This window comes from Acipenser ruthenus, chromosome 3, assembly GCF_902713425.1.
Source record: "Acipenser ruthenus chromosome 3, fAciRut3.2 maternal haplotype, whole genome shotgun sequence".
Classification (NCBI taxonomy): Eukaryota; Metazoa; Chordata; class Actinopteri; order Acipenseriformes; family Acipenseridae; genus Acipenser; species Acipenser ruthenus.
Window position 1 is genome coordinate 39725304 of NC_081191.1, and position 19674 is coordinate 39744977.

At 38.5% G+C, this 19674-nt stretch overlaps 1 protein-coding gene across 1 annotated transcript in view; it reads left to right on the forward strand.

The window, feature by feature from the left end:
• The window catches only part of LOC117435283 (SH3 and cysteine-rich domain-containing protein-like), a 59727-nt gene extending 41514 nt beyond the window's left edge, over window positions 1–18213 (forward strand). The window contains exons 7-11 of the mRNA XM_034058329.3: window positions 3888–3955; window positions 4782–4876; window positions 13102–13153; window positions 13444–13581; window positions 15561–18213. Coding sequence (XP_033914220.3) covers window positions 3888–3955; window positions 4782–4876; window positions 13102–13153; window positions 13444–13581; window positions 15561–15659 — 452 coding nt within the window. The 3' untranslated portion in view covers window positions 15660–18213. The remainder of the gene's footprint in view (window positions 1–3887; window positions 3956–4781; window positions 4877–13101; window positions 13154–13443; window positions 13582–15560) is intronic.
• The last annotated feature ends 1461 nt before the right edge of the window (window positions 18214–19674 follow it).

Here is a 19674-nt window from a genome sequence, read left to right on the forward strand (position 1 = left end):
GGTGTGTTGGCTTTTCCTCTCTCTGAGTGGCTGAGAGGCAGGCCTTGGCAGATTGCTCGCCCCTTAAGAACTGCGCTTGGTTGTGCATTCAGGTTGCTGGAGAGAGGATACCCAGTGACCCAATAATTACGTACCCGAGGGGACATGTGTAGTTATACGGGGAACTCTGGCCACCCCAGTGTGTAGAAAATAGCGTAGCATAGGCCTGTATTGACCGGCTTAGCGGCAGAGGGGGCACTGCGTAAGCAGCACTTTTGTTTTGTAGTTTTATTACTGTGTTTTATTTTCCCTTTTTCTTTCGCCTTTTGTTTTCATTATTATTTTTTAGCACTTGTATGTGCACTGGACTGTATACCAGTATTGGTAACCCCGTGGTCCGGCTTACTGTTGCCAGTATTCAGGCCATGGACAACAGCAGCCTCTGCGGGTTACAAATAAAATCAGTCTTTCTTTAAGAATTTTTCTAGAAATTCATAGGTTTATGTTTTTGTAAATAGTTTTTAAACATTTTTTTTTTTCTTTCATTTGTTTTATAACCAGTTACATTTGTCAAAGTAAAACAACAAGTTTTACTTTGCAAAAACTGTTAAGACTTTTGAACTGGTTTTATGTAAGCACCTTTGCAAAAGTGCAGGCTTTAATGTTGAACAAGTTGAAACATACTATAAATCTCACCAATTTACAATGTAAAAATATTTCCTACCATCACATAGTGCTTTGGCCTAAGAAACTCTAGCATCGAAAATACCCTTTCTATAAATAGGATCTCATGGGTTTAGACTAGTTAGGAACCAAACCATCTTTGGCAACGAATGTTATGATTATTTTAGTATGGCTCAGATGAGCCAGAGACCAATGTATTATTAGCAGTCGTAGTTGTAGAAAAGCAGAACTGTACACATTTTATGGACAAGTATAGAATGAAATAAGTGCTTATTTTATAGAAATTCAAGACTCATGGAGAAGGCTTTTTTTAATTTAATTTCATTAATTTTCATTTATTTATTTTTTTAAATAGATAATGTTTTAATGTTTAATGTTTAAACCAACTTCTTACAACAACAGATAACATATATTTAGTTTCCTGGCACAGCAAAAGAAAAGATTTTAGTAGTGATGGTGGATTATTTTACAACCCTGTACAATTTTCCTTGTCATAAATAATTTCTGAATCTGTTTCAGAAAGCTTCAGGTGCTATTCGTTACAGGGTTAGCAAGATCTTATATTTCACCAGAAAGTCACAAATAGTCCTTGAGAGAAATAACAGCGGTTATCTTTTTCAAGAAATAGTGGCACATTGCAGTTTGAGTGAACATTAGTGATATCTAAACAGTAAAAAGCAGCTTTTTACAATTTTTTGACAGAATATCGCATTCTGGGGTGGTACATGAGAATAATAAATACTAGTGTTGCCTCAGGTATGCCTTTAGTGATTAAAATAAGGATCTTTCAAAGGCCACAGGGTCAAAGGCAATTTTTTGCCTGTCATATTTTGTGTTTTTATCATTGTGGCTGGTGCTAGCACCCAAGAACGTCACATAAGCGACTGAAACGTCTGTTTTGCACAATGTTTATTTTTTACTTAGCACTGACTCGCATTATAAATGTGCGTGCTTCAGCAATCAAATAATGAGTAAGTCTTGAATATGATTTACTGGTGTGCATGTCCACCTAAACTTTTTTGGTTTCAGCTTTCAGTATTTAGCATTCAGTATATAGCATTCATTATTTGGTCTACATCACTGGTGGCAATTCTGTCGTTATACAGCATTTTGCACTCACCTGGACCTTTGTGATGTAGACAGTGGCGGCAAAAGCTTGTTTAACCTTGGTTAAGTTTCTATTTATTTAATAGTTCTTCCTGCGTCACACAGTCTCGCGCCAATCAGAGAAATACAGCAAATCAGCAAGCTGTATAGGTCTGATTGATGGAAACAATCTTCACAGGAAGTAATTCCCGCCCCCAGACAGGTGTGTGCTATTAGTAACTAGTTAGCAAAACAATTAAATTCCTTTAGCGACAGTTCACGCAATTCACACTCACTTTACATGTTCATAAAATCAATTAATTTGCGGTTAGAGAGGTCAGCTGAAGTGTCCCAGAATTATGCGGCCAGTTGGCAACACTACCTCTGAATGTTGTCTGTCAATGTTAGCAGCAATACAGTAATAACAGGAATAACAACTTGTTTCTGGTTTGAATGACATGTTGTAGAAATCAAACAACTGGATGCAGACTGATTACTTGAATAAACTTTATGAACACACTGTGAACAAGTTACTGAACAAACAGCATGATCAACACTAACACATGTAGTCTACTAGATATGTTTAATTACTACAACTTTTTTCTTACTTTCATTAATACATTTTAGCACATGTTGGTAGTTTAAATACTTTCACAAATACACAAACGTTCACAAAATCCGAATTAAAAAATTAAAAAGTTACCAGTACTTTTATTCTTTTACATGTTTTACATTTTTTAAGAGGTGTATAAAAACAAGCAGTTCACAAACCATGTTCGCTTTCATGTAGGATGTACCTGAAGTGGAGAACAGTTTTCCATGGTAAAGCCCTATTGAATGCTCACTTGATCACGTGTTCCTGTGCAGACTGTACAGCATGAATTCAAGCAAAAGCAAACAGTTTCAAAAGAGGTATGTTTGTCATTGCTATAGACTTCTGTGTCTTCTGGTTTTCATTCCATCTGAGCTCACAATTACTTAACTAAACCCTTAATTTAACTCATAATTAGCTTAGTTAGACCTTTTTAATTGTTTTCAGCTCTTAAATAGTTGCAGATTTCAAGTTATTTCTAACATTTTATAGTTAAGTTGAAATCTCCAACGGTTTAAAGAATTATAAAAGGCCTAATTAAGCTAATTATTAGTTCAATTAAGGGTTTAGTTAAGTAATTGAGAACTCAGTTGGAATGAAAACCAGAAGACACAGGAGCCCCCAAGGACCGGGGTTGAAAGCCACTGCTATAGACCGTGCTTGGCGGTATGTGAAAAATGTTGCGAGCGCATTTTTGTTTGACTGCTTGTAAACTGTAAATATACAGGTATGTCTGGGCTCGCTTTTGTGTTCCAACTTTATTTACTGTGAAATACAGTCTACAAAGTTTGCTGGTTTTTTTGGTTTTAGCAATTTAATGTATAGCATTTCTACTTATACATCTATATAAAATTGCCATTAAAAAAGAATGCTAGTTATTTCACGTTTCTGCCATTTAGATCAATATTTTTTATGAAATAAGAAAATGAAACAAGGTTTGTATGGATTTTTTAAAGTTCATAATTAAGTCACTAGAACTAAATTTCTGCAATTGTTCATGATTTGGTCACAATTGAGCTGCATATTTTGAAGAGCTCGTCGCGATTTATGTGGGACCTTAATTATTTTCAATATTAACTTATGAATTGTGTTTCGGTGGGAACACTAAAAATAGCACTCCAATCGTAAAAAGTGTCCTCCGCCACTGGTCTACATCACAAAACAGCCATCCTATTCAGCACAGCTGGCACTGGATATTTTTACTTGACAACAAGGTCTCCATGTCTGTTATGTTGGATTGCTTTGCAGACATAAAACATGTGTCAGCTTCTATGGTTTCTTGGCAACTTGGTTACTACCTAAAGGCAATTACATTTTTAATAGTACTAAGTGAAACGTGTTTAATTAGACTAAAATTATGCAAATTCGTAAATGCCCATGCAAGGCATTTCAAATGATGCAGTGCATGGACATCGAAGACTTCCACAGATTATAAATCAGATTTTTTTTTTTCAAAAGCAAGTTTTTTTTATTATTAGAAACACACAGACAAAACATTTGTCTACTTGATTGTAATGCATTTTCAATTTATTTTTCTTTCCTTTAGTATTTACTTCACCAGAAAATGGAACAGAACACTTTCACACTGAACAAAAGAAGCAGGAAGACTCCCCGGTAAGACCTCAGAGTTCTATGATTCAGCTTCATGCAGCAAAGTGGTTTAATATCCCCAATGAAGGTCCTAATTAGATAGCTGTCGATTTCATTTACCAAGCTAAAGGAATAACTTCCATCTGCCTTACTTGTTTTGGTGGCACGGGCACCTTGTATGTCTATAGAGAAGTCATGTTAAAAATAAAAAGACCAAAATTAGACTAAAATTATGCAAATTTGTATAAAAAAGTTCAGCGGTAATTGGTGAATATTGAATTCAACTCAGCTTTATATAAAACTAATATTCCTTGTAATTTCCTACATTTAGATCCAGTTAGTTATTTGGCCAGAATTTCTGTACAGTTAAAAATCACTTGCAAAATCATGTGTGCTGGGTGTTTAAAATCCCCTAGTGCTGGTAATGTATATGTGAATTGATCCATAAGAAAGAGAAACTCCATATATGCAGTCAGCAGTGTTTCCTTAAAAATAAAAACTTTTCATACCCAAGATAAACCCCCTATAATAAATAATACATTGTCAATAATAAATAATACATTCAGGAGAAGAAACAGATACTAATCCTGATTGTGCACGTGAAGTTAAATGCAGCGTCTTTCTTTAGGAATAAATATCTGACGCAGGCAACCTGGTTCTGTTGTTTGTTAAAGCCTTCCTGGGGTGTACAAAACTATGGCTGAAAGTTGTGACAATACTATAGAATTTTTTTAATGAACTGGTAAACAATGCTGAATAAAAAGTAAGTTATTAAAAATGGTCATCTTAGTGAAAGTACAGAGTTTATTAATGCAGTGCATCGTTAACATTGTGTAACACTCTCTTACAGGCAAAAAGACAACAACATAAGGATTTATTACAGCTGAACACCTATGTTGCCTTGTTCAAATTTGTACCGCAGGACAACGAAGACTTAGAAATGAGGTCAGTCCAAATGTCCCTGTAAATACTATGTAATGACAAGGTCATAGACTACAATCTCTCATTCTCAGGCAGCAAAAAGAAAAAAACTGACTGTCGTTTATCCAGAATAAAAAAACAAGGGTATAACAGAGATCTGACACAGAAGAGGCGGTTTGTGTTCTTATTTCTTAATCGCAGGCTTATCTTGGCTGACCAGCTTCCATGGAACACAATACGTTTTTGTGTGACAAATGAATGTCTGATTTAAGGTACGGTATCAAATAGCCTAATAATACAGGCCACTTCTTTAGAAAACCTGCTATAGCCACACGAGTCAATGCTTATCCAAAGTCTCAAAAGCAACGCTGAGAGAATGGGTTTTGTCCTGAGCATTATAGCATGCCTCATTGGCTGTGAACATACTGTATATAAATAATTGAGACAGCAGTTATTTGACCTTGTGCTCATTAAGTTGTTCCCTCTTACTTGCAGTGAAAAGTTTTTTGTAACTTATCTTTTTCTGGTTTTTATCCCTTCGCTTTTCGCTATTATTATTACTATTTATTTCTTAGCAGACACACTTATCCAGGGCGACTTACAATTGTTACAAGATATCACATTATTTTTACATACAATTACCCATTTATACAGTTGGGTTTTACTGGAGCAATCTAGGTAAAGTACCTTGCTCAAGGGTACAGCAGCAGTGTCCTCCACCTGGGATTGAACCCACAACCCTCTGGTCAAGAGTCCAAAGCCCTAACCACTACTCCACACTGCTGCCCCATATATTTACAACATAGTGTGAATCCCAGTTTCTAGAATGATATCCACACAACTCAGAATCAACACTGCATAAATGTGCATTTGAAGCGGTGACCATGATAAGCTATGGTGCTTGCATATTTCCTCTTATTAACATTGACAACATAAACACTAGGCTTGCTAGTTGACTGCAAAAAAAACAAAAAATACAATAAACTTTAAAAAGATAGAAAGTTTTTTTTCTCCATTATTCTGCATCAAATGGATTCACAGCATCCCTGATTAATCCCCTAATCTGTGTGATAAATAAATGTTAATTATTTGCTTTATTTTAACTTTAATAAGTATGCTGGGTTTTATTTTCAACAACTTAGCTTTGGAACATCCTGGTACATTTGTATTTCCTGTGAAATAAAAACAAGAGTGGGGGATACTGCAGGAGGTGGTTTACCATGTGGATTGACCTCAGGAAGGGATAAGAACCAGAATGAAGGAAGCCTAGACCTTATTTTGCTACAGTGTGGTGTATCTGCATATCCCTAAATAACAAAAAAGATATTCAGCATAGGGATAAGGTTTTTAATGCTAACACGAGAAAATCATTTTATTTACAAAAAAAACTATCTCATAAACATAACAAAATTGCATCATTTTTTCCTTCAGACTTTCACTTTGTCCATTTTTTTCTGCCAAACAGTTTATTTTCTTCCTAAATTACAAGTAATAGGACCACATATCTTACATCTGATGGTCCTGCTGTTTGTAAGAAACTATGTGGGCCCAATAACCAGTAAAATTAATTATGTATCAAACTTGCAGTTTTACTATAGGTTAAGCTTCATCTGAGGCAAAGTGGGGAACAAAATCAAAAAGACCATTCTGTTATGATGAATTTACAGTTCCAAAGTTCAATCTGAAGAGTTGGAGTGATGGACTTACAGATATACTATTGCAACCAAATTACTGAGTTAAACTACCCTGTTTTCTATAACAGGGGTGCTGTATAGACCCCCACCTTGTCAAACACACAGATAGACCCAAGCCCATTAATCACATTGCATATAAAGAGCTCATTCAATATTTCCTAGGCAGAGCAAGGTGCCTGGGAGTGGTGTGAAATGCTTTAGTCATACGTTGTTTCTTAATAGTTTTAGAATTGCAGTAAAAACTAACTGTCCCTAGGATTACATCCCTAGCAAACCCAGAACCACACAAATTGATTTAAAAAAATCGAGGGCTCCCGAGTGGCACATCCAATAAAGGTGCCCCGCGTGGAATGCAGGATGCACTCTATAGCCTGGACGTCGCCAGTTCGAGTCCTGGCTATTCCACAGCCAACCGTGGACGGAAGCTCCCAGGGGGCGGTGCACAATTGGCCGAGCATCGCCCGGGGGGAGGGAGGGTTAGGTCAGCCAGGGTGTCCTCGGCTCACCGCGCACCAGCGACCTCTGTAGTCTGGCCGGGCGCCTGCGGGCTTGCCTGTAAGCTGCCTGAGAGCTGCGTTGTCCTCCGACGCTGTAGCTCTTGGATGGCTGCATTGTGAGTCCGCAGTGTGAAAAAAGCGGTCGCCTGACGGCACACGCATCGGAGGACAGCGTGTGTTTGTCTTCGCCCTCCCGAGTCAGCGCAGGGGTGGTTGCGGTGAGCCGAGCCTAAAAAATAATTGGCCATTCCAAACTGGGAGAAAATAATAAAAAATAATTGGCAACGACTACATTTTTTATAAAAAAATTAAAAGGTAAGGAAACATTAAATGCCATTTTTATACAATAAGCCCCTGGCTGGCACAGAACTTATATATACAAAGACAACATCTCTAAATCCATGGCTACGTAATGTTCCACCATGAGTGGGAGGTACAATAATTGAATTCTCTTCTTTAGGTCAGGATTTGCCTTACAGTAGCTGGGTCACATCAAATAGCATCTGTCTCAAAATGTAGCTGCATAAGATAAAATTAGTCTGACCTTTGTGCTTTCATGCACACATTATTTTCAATGCAATCATTGTCAAATATTTCAGCAAAACATTAAATGTACCTAGCTTTAAAATTGTCCTTTATACGACAGGCGGCTGAACTGCGGGGACAGAGGGGGGGTGGGCGGAAATAGGTTTTCTCTTTAAAGAGTGAGTAGCAGGGTTCTGAAAAATATAGCATTATACGTCCCCACGTGTTCCTTCAACTCTTTCAATAACGTACCTGTAATTTTCCTGCCAAGTTTTTACACTTATAAATTTAAACGCTCTCTGAAAGGTATTTTCAAGATGTCTGCTTATTGGACTTGATTTGAGATCAGAGGTGTTTGACACAATTGGGGCTACCCTGGAGAATAATTCCAACTAGTCTACATGAAGGGATGCAAACTTAATTAACATGGTCTATGGATTTTATACTTTTATGTCAGATTTATAGCTGAGTGTTTAAAGTTGTGGAAGAGCATACGAAATACAATACAGTACGTCCCTTTAAAGTACTAAGATTAATTTCTCTTCATACAGGATCATCTTCAGTTTCATACTATATTAATACATAAATAAATAAATCAGATGGTTTGATAATTGTATTTAAAAGCATAGGCATGCAATATACCTATTTATTACCGCATTAACTTTTTTTTTCTTCCCCAAGGTAGATTAGTTTGACACTCTTGGGGCTACCCTGTGAATAATACAAGCTCAGATCGGTAATTCAAAGTAGTCTCACTTTGACATGAAGCAATTTATTTATTTATGTATTTATTTATGTTTTAATATTGTAGTGTTTCAGCAAGGAGGCAGAGAACAGAGAGACGCTGGTTCCTTTTTAAAATCCTTTCTCTTTATTTATTTTCACTGCTGGACGCTCTCTCTGTGCACCCAAACCAGAGTCCACAGCTCTGTTACAGCAACACAGGATTGACTTCACTGGACGGTCTCTCAGTACCCAAAAACCAGAGTCCACAGCTCTGTCAGCACACAGGATGCAATACAGCAGTACAGGAACACGGCAACCAGAACAGCAACAACAGCTCAGCACCTTTTTATAACCTTAGCCCCACTCCTTTATGCAAATAGGGTACCAGAGCTTACACACATTCCATTGGTCCTCAGCCCCACACTAGGACCAATGGGCACATACAAACAACAGCCAATAAGGACAGACGAACAACAACCAATCACAGGGTAGACACAAGGCACTACACGCAGGCTAAGACTACACACAGATAGGTAAACAAAACCAGTGGCGGGAAATACAGAGCGGGAAGAGAACACAATTACAACAGGAATTACAGTACAAACAGCACAAATGCATGGATCGCTACATTGCCCCCACTTCCTGTCCCCAAAAAGTCAGCAGGCCGCAATGCAGCACATGGCCGCAATAGGCCACTTGCCCCCTTGAAGCTCAACCCCACTCCCCTCATGTCTGGTTTTTCCCCTCCGGATTCTTGTGGGTGGGTTGGCGGACGGTTCTGAGATGGAGGCGGTCTCCTCTCCTCCTTCTGCCAAGGTGATCCTGGGTCTTCTGTCAGGGGAGTCCATTTAACCCCTCTGATGACCCCTGGGCTTCTGTAAGGGGGTGCCCGTTTAACCCCATTTCTACCCCCAAAGCCTGAGTGACTTTTGCCCAATTGGGGTTCCCTTACAGAGGGTGGCAATGCTGCGCTCTCCGGTGGTGGCGGCGCTGGCAGCAGCAACGCTGATAATGGCACCCCTGGCAGCAGCACGGGGCAATCCTCGGACATGCAGCTAGCAGTGGCAACGTCGCTGGGCACACCAGCCGTGACCACCCTGGGAACGGTGCAGGGCACTCCAGCAGTGACGATGCTGGCAGTAGCAATGCTGACGGTGGAGTGGGGGACTCCGGCGCTGGTGGTGGGCACTTAGGCGGCAGTGCTGGATAGTCTGGCCACGTTGCTGGGAGCGGCAAGACTGACATCAGCACGGGGCACTCCGGTGCTTGCGGTTAGCAGTCAGGTGGCGGCGCTGGGCAATCAGGCCGTGGCGGTGGTGCTGGCAGCGGCAGCTGGGGTTCGGGTAGTGGTACTGGCGGCTGTCGCCGCTCCAGCTCTCCACTGGTGCCCTGCTCTTGGCTCATGCCCTTTGCAGGAGCCCTTGGAAGGGCTGGCGCTTGCCAGGGGACAGGGTTGTACTGGCAGCCAACACCACTCCTGCTCTCTGGTCACGCCCTTTGCAGGAGCCCTTTAACCCTTTCCGGTCCATTGTCGGACTGGGTCCGACATTGCAATTATTCCTCACAGGTCCTTTGTCGGACTAGGTCCGACATCATTATAGCAATGCAAAAAACGGGTTTCTAGTCGTTTTTTCTCCGGAAAAAGCTGAGAAAACCATTCATTTGCCGAGTGGGAGCGACAAGAGCCGAGACAAGTCGAAAAAAACAAAAAAAAACAAAATAAGGCATATCTCATGAATAGTCATACATGGTATCTGGTATCAGATAACGGGGCAGGTCGTAAGTAAACAAGTTGGCTGACTGAATCAGCGCACAGAAAACACGGACATTTGCAGAGCTTTTTTGAGATGTTATAGTAATAAAATAATGACTTGGATCGCATTATTGAGGAGTTTGGTGATAAAACGAGTGATCCGGAGATGATCGATCGGTATGTACGACTATTATTATTATTATTATTTATTTCTTACATAGATGAACGCTATAGCAAACGAAAGGGTGGGGCGGGGCTGGAGATGCCTAGTGAGTGCTTTGTTGATATGCAGGGCCATTTAAACCCGTTTGACTGTGGAAAAAAATACTTTTAAACAGTGCGTCTAAAATTAACTGCGCGTGTGAAAATTAATTAGACCTGACGTGACTGACACACGATTAATAAATGGACCGCAAAGGGTTAAAGGGCTGGTGCTTGCAGCTGCTCCTCTCTCTGGCAGTCGGGCAGACAGCAACTCCCTCTCAGTTACTCAGGCAGGCAGCACCTCCCTCTCTGACGCTGGAGATGGCACCAGCTCCCTTGCTTTCCTTTGGGAATGGCCGCCCCTCCTCCGCTTTCGTTTTCGGGCAGGCAGCTCTTCTCCCACTTGGAAGGAACAGCACCCCACTACTTCATGGCTGACCTCCCCACAGACAAGGCACCAATCCCGGTCCTCAAGGTCCCTGAAGAGGTCCTCCCATCCGCCATCCCACCAGATCCAGGACAGGTAGGGGGGTTCCAGCGGCTCCGCTGGTCCTTCAGGACAGGCAGTACCTCTTCCTCCTGGAAGGGGCAGCATACTACCTTGTAGACTCCTGCATGTGTCCAATTTTCATGACCGCTTCTGACTCGGACCCGCTACAACGGGACCCGACCCGAACCCGCTGCAGCACTGTCTTCTTTCCTGCGACCCGACCCGCTTTAATAAGATCTGCAACCCAACCCGATCTTGCAAGTTTTTGTCCTTTACCTACTGCCTGCGTCAACTGACTCTCTCACACTCTTAAATTCACACACATATCTCTACCATTCTCCACAGATTGAGTTTATACAATAGACTGTACAGCATGGTAGCTTTCTCTAGTGGTCTGCGTATATTTTAACATTGTAACATTAACTCTAATTACTTTACTATAAAATACCTGTCTATTCCTTTCGTGCCACCAGTCGAAATGGAGCTACACCTGTGCTTTCGCAGAGATCTACCAGTTTTGTGGCTGTCATTCACAAAAACATAATGACAGGTTTTACAAGCAACGAATCCAGTCACGTTCATTATTTTCATTCACTATGATTCCAAAAGAATTCCACACTTCTGATTTACCTCTTGAACTATTATTCACTACATGATATAAACCCTGCGCTATCTTTTGTTTCACCTCATCCACAGACATTTTTAATATCACCAAGCAGACGTGATAAAAGGATATTGCGACGTATCAAACAAGCGGCGATACAAACCGAGAACACTACTTAGTCAGCTGACTCCTCCCTAATCGCCTCCTGCTTTAGCGCAGTAAATACCGGTACATTTACCTTCTAATACATTATTTGGGAAAGGGTTACAAACAAGTACACTGAAAGGACAGAAAACATTTTTGGTGATTTCAAATTCAAACCTGAAAATTACATTTTTTTGACCCGCACCTTTAAATGATTTTCTGACACGTATTTCTAATTCAGATACTTCAATATTGCAGTCTCTTTTATAAATTGTAATTTTATTTTATTCCGTTGGTATACACAGAAGGCAAGAGATTAATTTTAATTAGCCACCTGCTTGGCAGCAAATGCAACCTTGAATATTAAAACTTAGGACTGCTATACTTTGATACGGACTAACATCCTCATGCATTTACTAAAGTTATTATATTAAGTTTTTTATTTTAAAATCTCACAGTTTTCTGAGTTTGCCATCTGTTTCGAGTTTTCTGTTTCGCTGGATCAGAATGTTTGAGGTTCTGAGTCTAATTAAAAAATATGTTTTTGCCTGATAAGGGAGGTTTGGAACTTTCAGCAGGTCTGCTTGACCTTTTGATACAAGGAGCTCACTTTTCAGACCTTACACATTCACTAATAATATAATATTTTTCTACTGTTATACTACAATGAACAGGAATATAGAGTTCTTCAACATAACTATAGATTAATACAGAGTATATTATAACATTTTTCTGAACAGTGTGTTTTAACAATTTGTTTAGTATTTCTGCTGGCTTTAAATTATTTAAAATACAGCAGAGTCATTACAATATTTGTTGCAGTTTCACAAATGTTCAATTTGTATCTCAAAGATCAGCCTGCTTTAAAAAAAAAAAACACAAAAGCGAGCCTACTGGTATATTTACAGTTCACACCACAGGCATTACATTTCAAACAAAAATGCACTTGTTAAATTTCAGATATTGCCAAGTGTGGTCTATAGCACTGACAAACATACTTTTTTTTTTTAAAAAAAATTGTTGCAGACTTTTGTTTTTGTGATTTTTTTTTTCATGCTTTGGCTACAATTGAGCTGCATTTTTGGAAGATCTCAACATGATTTAGTTAAGGCCTTAATTATTTTCAATATTAACTCACAAATTGTGTTTAGGTGGGAACCCCCCCCCCCCCCCCAATCGTAAAAACTTCTGCCGCCAGTGCTTTATACTAACATCTTATAATCCATAAAATTGGGTACAATAAATTACACACTTGACACATTGACATTCTGCAGTTAAATATTGAAGGAAGAAATGTCACTCCCACGGAAAACATTGCATTAGCATTTTAATGCATTACCTAATGTCTCATCTAAAGGAACACTATCCGCCCATTACAGCTTTAAATGAAACTAGAAACAATGTCCAGTGTGGGCTGATGATGAAATGCTCTTACTCATTAGCCCTGATGAGTGACATCTGTGACTTTCTATTTCAGGAATCTGTGTCACACAACGTGCCAGCTTCCACCAGGATTGTAATCTAAAACAGTTTTACATTACAAATGTGCCGGGTCTAGTGTAATCAAACCAAATCGTCTTTGAATTAAATAGTGTGTTTCCTTCAATTACAGACCAGGGGACAGCATTATTCTACTAGATGACTCTAATGAAGACTGGTGGAAGGTAAGAGAGGGAAATTCTTTTAGGTAATTGACTTGTTTTATAGATGGGGCATTTGTGTCTTATTTAAGTCCCTCATTCTTATTCACTTGTACTGAAAAAAAGAGTTCTGTACTGTTGGTAAGAGCAAGCGACTGCTTAATACAGGAGACTGTAAATGCATACTGCATGTCCTTTATATGTAAATCAATTAGTCTTGGTTCAAATGTTTTAAGAATTGTATATACTGCACATACAAAAAGTTGCCATTTTATGATGTGAAATATAGTCTTATCGTCTTTCAATCTCTATAGGGTACAATTGAAGACCGGGTTGGATATTTCCCAGCAAACTTTGCGCACCAGGTGAAGGCAGGCGAGAAAGTTTATAGATGCACAAGAACGTTCATCGGCTGCAAAGAACAAGGCCAGATCATACTGAAAGAGGGCCAGGTGTGTACTTCATATGCTTACAGGACAGTACATGTACTGGAGTAGGACACAAGTGCTAATAACACAGTTAATAGGGTCACCATGTGCAGCCAGGACACAACTGATCTGATTGAGTCCGCAAGGTGTTTAAATTGCTCTAGACCATGTGACTTAACCTGCCCTCCATGCAGTAGTGCCTTTACTGAATGAACAACCTGGTATTGATTTTTGTGATCTCCAGAAAAGTTAAGTACACCACTGCAAACAGCACATCTAAAAGTATTGCTAATGCTGTGAGAGATAAACATCAAAAGACTTTAGTTTGCAGTAGAATGGGATCAGAGTACAAGCATCAAAGTCTAAATTCAACAAAAGAATAAATCACTGTGTAGGAGTTACAGGGCTACTGTGTGGGTTACCTTGAGTGCTTCCTAAATGTTCCAGATTAAATTGAAAAGCCCTCAGAATCTCAGAATTTGAAGAGCTGTGATCCTAATGGAAAAAAAAATTGTACTAGCAGGTCTGTTTTATGAACAGAGTTTCACCACAGCAAATTGAAACAGTTTTTTTCAAGCCATTAGTAATTACACATTTAAAGGTAAATCTGGAAAGGGTAACTGCAGTAACTACAGTAGGCATAATGAATTACAGTATGTGCATATTTTGTATCATTTAGTATGATGGTGGGTTTTGTGATGTTGAGCATTTGAATCATTATAAGACCTGTCATTTACTTGTTTCTGTTTGGTTTGCTCAATGGTTTCTTTGCTCAGTTCTTTGCTATATTGTTAAACACAGAAGTGTTGATACAACAAACATGCTCATTTTGTTACTAGTACTACAGTAGGTATTGCATTGACATAAAAATAGCAATTTATTAAAAAATGTACAGTCTATTACACATATTTTTCATAATTAAAAACAGAAGAAAAGTGTAAACACATAGAACTCTTTGCAGTGTAAGTAGGTTTTACTGTAGTTCCCACCTCCTGTAGTATCACCCACTCCTGTTTTTAAGCAGAGACCCGTTCTCCAAAGAGGAAATTACAAGTGACATCCAGGGGTCAGAAGTTGTGACATCCTGTGGCAATGATGGCTTGTGGGTGGCTTCAGACCAGAACGTGAATGGATCCACACACACACACACAGTACTGCGAGTGAAGCTCTGCTGGATGTGTTTATTTCAAATAAAAAGGTTTAAACACAAAACAAAACACTGATACAAAATAAACGACATGATGGCCAAAATAAACAGACAAAACAAACAATTTACAAATCCCAAAACAAGTAGCAATTGTTTACTTTCCTTATTTTACTTTCTCCCGTCTCTCTCACGTTCTCTCCTCTGCACACCCAGTCCTGAGTGAGAGATTTGTGCCTGTTTTATGCAGCTGTGCCGGGACTCGATTGCTAATTAGTCATTCAGTTGAGTCCAGGCACAATCTGCACTATTTGTGAAACACCTGTGCCCCAATACAAATATACATTTTAAATCACCCAAACATAAAATACGCACACGTCGTTTCTGACATCACTGTACGCTCTTTACCTGCTCTCAGGACTCATTAACAAGAGTCGTTAATAAAGCATTCTAAGTAAACCCTCATGCAGCCGTAGGGGTGGGCATTGTGTGCTCATTGAGAATGGTTTCACACATTTCTCCTGGCTGTAAATAAACTAAACCACAAAGGTAAGGGCTAGTGTCATGTTGAAGAACATACCAACTGTGCCCATCTTGTTAGCTGTAAGACTCATCTCAGGTACACTACAGTTTTAAAATGGTGAAAACTTTGAGGCTTCCCATTAACGTGATTGACTTTGTCCCTAAAATTATTTCTAAAAGCTTAGGGTATATAAAGTAGAGATAGATTCACTGGTAGTTTATTATTAGGTCGCTGCTTCGTTAGTGTGTTAACATACATTGAGCTAGAAACAATGATCATTACTAATAACTGGTCCCAACTGATTTCTTTATTGCTATTTTTTCTTTAATGTTTCAGATTTGCGTGGCCAACAAGGAAGAAACCAATGGCTTTATCAAAGTGTCCAATGGGAAGAAGAAGGGATTTGTGCCTTTTGATGTCTTAGAAAACGTTTGATCTCATGAAGCAGATCCTTGTGCAGAAGAAATCATTGCCCTCATTTTTCACACTGTGTCGGCAGTTCTGCAGAAAAGAACGAATATTGAGGAACATAAAAAAGGCAACCAAAAGACATTGCTTGTAAAATCCTCTGATCAAAGAGAAAATCTGAAACAGAAGATGGACTTTGAAAACCTCCACTTATTAGTGGTGGCTACTGTATTGTACTGTGCTGTACTGCATTATTTAGGAATTGTTTACTTATTTCTTAACTATCAATAACATTGCTTTTTGGAAAGCCAAGCACAGATGAATGTGTCCAAAGTCTGACTATGTCTTGTTTATCGATAGTTCCTTACCTGTGTAGAAACATACAGTATGTGTCTGTCGTACAGTTTCTACTGAAGCGTGTGAGAATATGAACAAAGTGTGTCTCTCTTGTCTGTCTACATTGTATGAAGCTTTACAGTTCTGAGGCAGCTCTTGACACCCCCTATTGAAAATACCATCTGTCTGGGAATTTTTGTAAGGTATAGCACTGTTTTAAATGTGAGTTGTTGAGGTCTTGCCTAGTGGTTTCTAGCCTGGTGTTTTTGTGTAGAGCAATTTGTATGTTTACATGTTACAGTTTAGAAGTTAGATTTTAGATTTGACTACTTTAATAAGGGCCGAAATTATCTGAGCAAGCTTTTTGAATGGCCTCTCATGTAATGCACACTCTTACATGCACATAAATGCCAGTTATAATGTATTTAGAGTCTCTCCTTTGAATCGAAATTACTACCTCTGATCGAAATTTGGAGTCAACAGTTAATTGGTAATATTTTCCTTATTATATAAAGATATAGAAGTTATGAAATATATAATTAGGTTTAGAAAGATGAGGAATAAGGAGATAGATCTCTGCAAAAAAAAACATATACTATAAATGTTTAAAAATCTTTTTTTTGATCGGCAATCCACATTTAGATTTAAAGGAATATAAGCACTATTGCTTCATGGCCTTGGAGCTTGAAGAAAGCAAATAAAATACAAGACAAGAAAACAATTATTTAGTATGGTGTTTTTTAGAAAATAATAATAATAATAATAATAATAATAATAATAATAATAGACTTCTATTTGGGAACCCTAATCTGTAGAGCATATCTAAATATTCCAAATGTACAGTAAATGTGTTTTCTGATTTACGCCAGAAATAGTGACAGAACCTGTCTTACTCTGCATTTCTAAAACAACATTTTATCAGAATATTTTCTGAGTTTAATGTGTTAGCTGTATAACTGGTACTGAGTTATTTGTAATGTGCTTAATTTACAAAACTGCAAAATCCTAATTCACAGTTCTCTATAATACACTTGTTAGATTTAGGATCACATTTATAAGTGGTCTGCATTGCATTTAACAATGAAATATTTTCTATATTGAGTTTGTTATTTGGGACATCTGAAATCGAGTGCCCTAATCACAAAGCTTTAACTTTAATTTTAAAAAAAAACTGCTCTAATGTCTTGTTCCATGCCATAGATATGATGTAGGCTAGATCATCCAAGATCATCCAGCATCATCCAATATTAGTAAGTGCCACTACCACCTATCAAACAGCAGAGTATTGACAACAAAAACAAAGGAAATGTTTTTTCCAAAGTGGCAGATCACTAGATGGCGTCGGCTCTTACTTCTATAAAGACACTTTGCCTGATCTAGGCTAGGTTACTTATATCTATACTTATATCTTATATCTATGGCAGGAAACTAGAACTGAAAAGTACATCCTGAACTCAGATAAAGGAATGTATTCCATTCAAATAGACTTCTTTAAATAACTCCTGGGTTAGAGCTTTGTGACTAGGGCCCAATGCTAGGTTTCATTACAAGCTATTGTAATTAAAAGCATTGATAGGAGTTAGATTGTTTTGCCTAGGTCCTAGAATTGATTTGTGTTTCATTTTGAATCTAACTCTTACACTGTATTTTTCTAGATTGTCAGTGTCTTTAGTCTGCAATTATTTTAGTTATACATAAAAAACTTCTCAGTCAGAAGGCACAAGTGTCATTGTCCATCCATTAACAGTCCAAAGCACCTTTGACCATTGTTCCATAGACCAATTTCTGTGTTCTTGTGCATAATTTAGCCTTTTAGTCTTGTTCCCCTTTCTTACTGCAAGACATCCTTTAAGTCCTGATTTCAAGAGTGACCTTCGTACTGTTGATTTGACGGACAACGACACCTGTGCCTTCTGCCAGTTCTGTTGTCAATTCAATGCTTGTCTTCTTTCTATTCCTTAAGGATATTATCTTCAGGTATTGCTCATCCTTGTTAGACAGTTGTTTTATGTCTTCCAGTCCTGGGTTTGTCAATTACAGATGATGTTTCTCTGTACTTGTTGATTATGCTTCGGATACCACACCTTGAAAATCGAGTGATGAGAGCTATTTCACTCAATGTTTTTCCTTCTTTATGCAAGTCAAGGTTGTTATAATAGTAGAAAACACTACTGGAGGCTTTGGGTAAATTGTTGATGCTCATAATGCATCAGAGTAGAAAAATGCAACATGTCCAAGACTTTTGCACAGCAGTATATATATATATATATATATATATATATATATATATATATATACCTGATCAACCTCTTCAGCAACGTCAGTTTATTATTGAACGAAGAATATTAGTTCAGAGATTGTAGATTCTACCAATGTTGATATGTAAGTAAGTCCTGTTCGCCTTATGGCATGTCAACTTCAACCTCTGTCTCGATCTCCTGCCTGTCACTCAGCAGCGAATGATCGCATCCACACAGCTACTCTGTCACAAGGATTAATACCCTGTATCTTTCTAAACAAGTGATTTAGGGGAGCACTGTAATAAAAGCTGAATCTCAAAACAACAATTGTGTGAATATAGTAATTGTTACAGCTGTGTATAATGGTATTTAAAACATGATCCATTCATCTGACTTTTTACATATCTGCCTTTACTCTGGTCCCGCCACAGTTGGATATGTGACAGATTACTGTATATATACACTGCTGTGCAAAAGTCTTAGACATTTATGTATTATGAGTAGGGGTCTACTTAAATCGCGGTAAATTTACGTATTTTTCACGGGTATGTTGCGGGAATAAAATTAGGATTTCGCGGACATGTTTAAACATTAAATAAACCTAAGTAGACAGTATTTCAGAACACTATAGAGCCTAAAAATAGCGGTACTTGCTTCCTTACTAAAACAGTGCTGGCATTTGTTAAAGGCGAGTATGCAGCATCCCCCTGCAGTTGACTTGCCCGTGCATTGAGACTGCACGTCTGCATCCACTGAATTGGTTGGAAGTTAAGGCAAAGCTTTGCCAAGTTATACAGATGTGGAAATCGATTAGAAACAGCCCAAAAACTCGGTTACACAATGGCATCTGGCATACTTTAATAAAGTCAATGTATGCAGCACGTTCGTTGTCATGTTATTTGTCCCATCCAATGATTTATTTTATTAGTACCGAGTCAAAACAAAGAAGACGTGACTATTCGGGTCTGAAATTCCAACTGTAAAAGCAGCAGGTTGAAGCGAGGTGGCTGTGCTTGGTCGTTTTAGTACTGATTTAACTTGCAGACAGGAATACTTCTTGTCTGCACTGACTTTCCAGTTTGGTTTCTGAAAGCTGTTTATTTTACGTTCTGTTTAGCAGCCTCTGTAGCCTTTTGTTTAATGTGTGATTCTGAAGCTAAATAGCGATCGATCGTATTTTCTCCAAATACACATTAAGATATGGAAAACAATTACCTCAGGCTGCCTGCAGCCTATTTAGGAAATATCTTGAAACAATCATCAGCCGAAATATAGTTTGCTTTCTTTGTCGTCCATTTCTACTATTTTACCTCCAATGCTGAAAACTAGGTTTTAGCAACCTAAATCAAAACAATGCAGCACCAACTTTGACCCGCCCTCTCCTGCACAGTACAGGTCACATTAAAGCAGTACAGATGCACTGATAGGCTGATTAAAACTTTGTCATTTGAATAGTAAACAAGAAC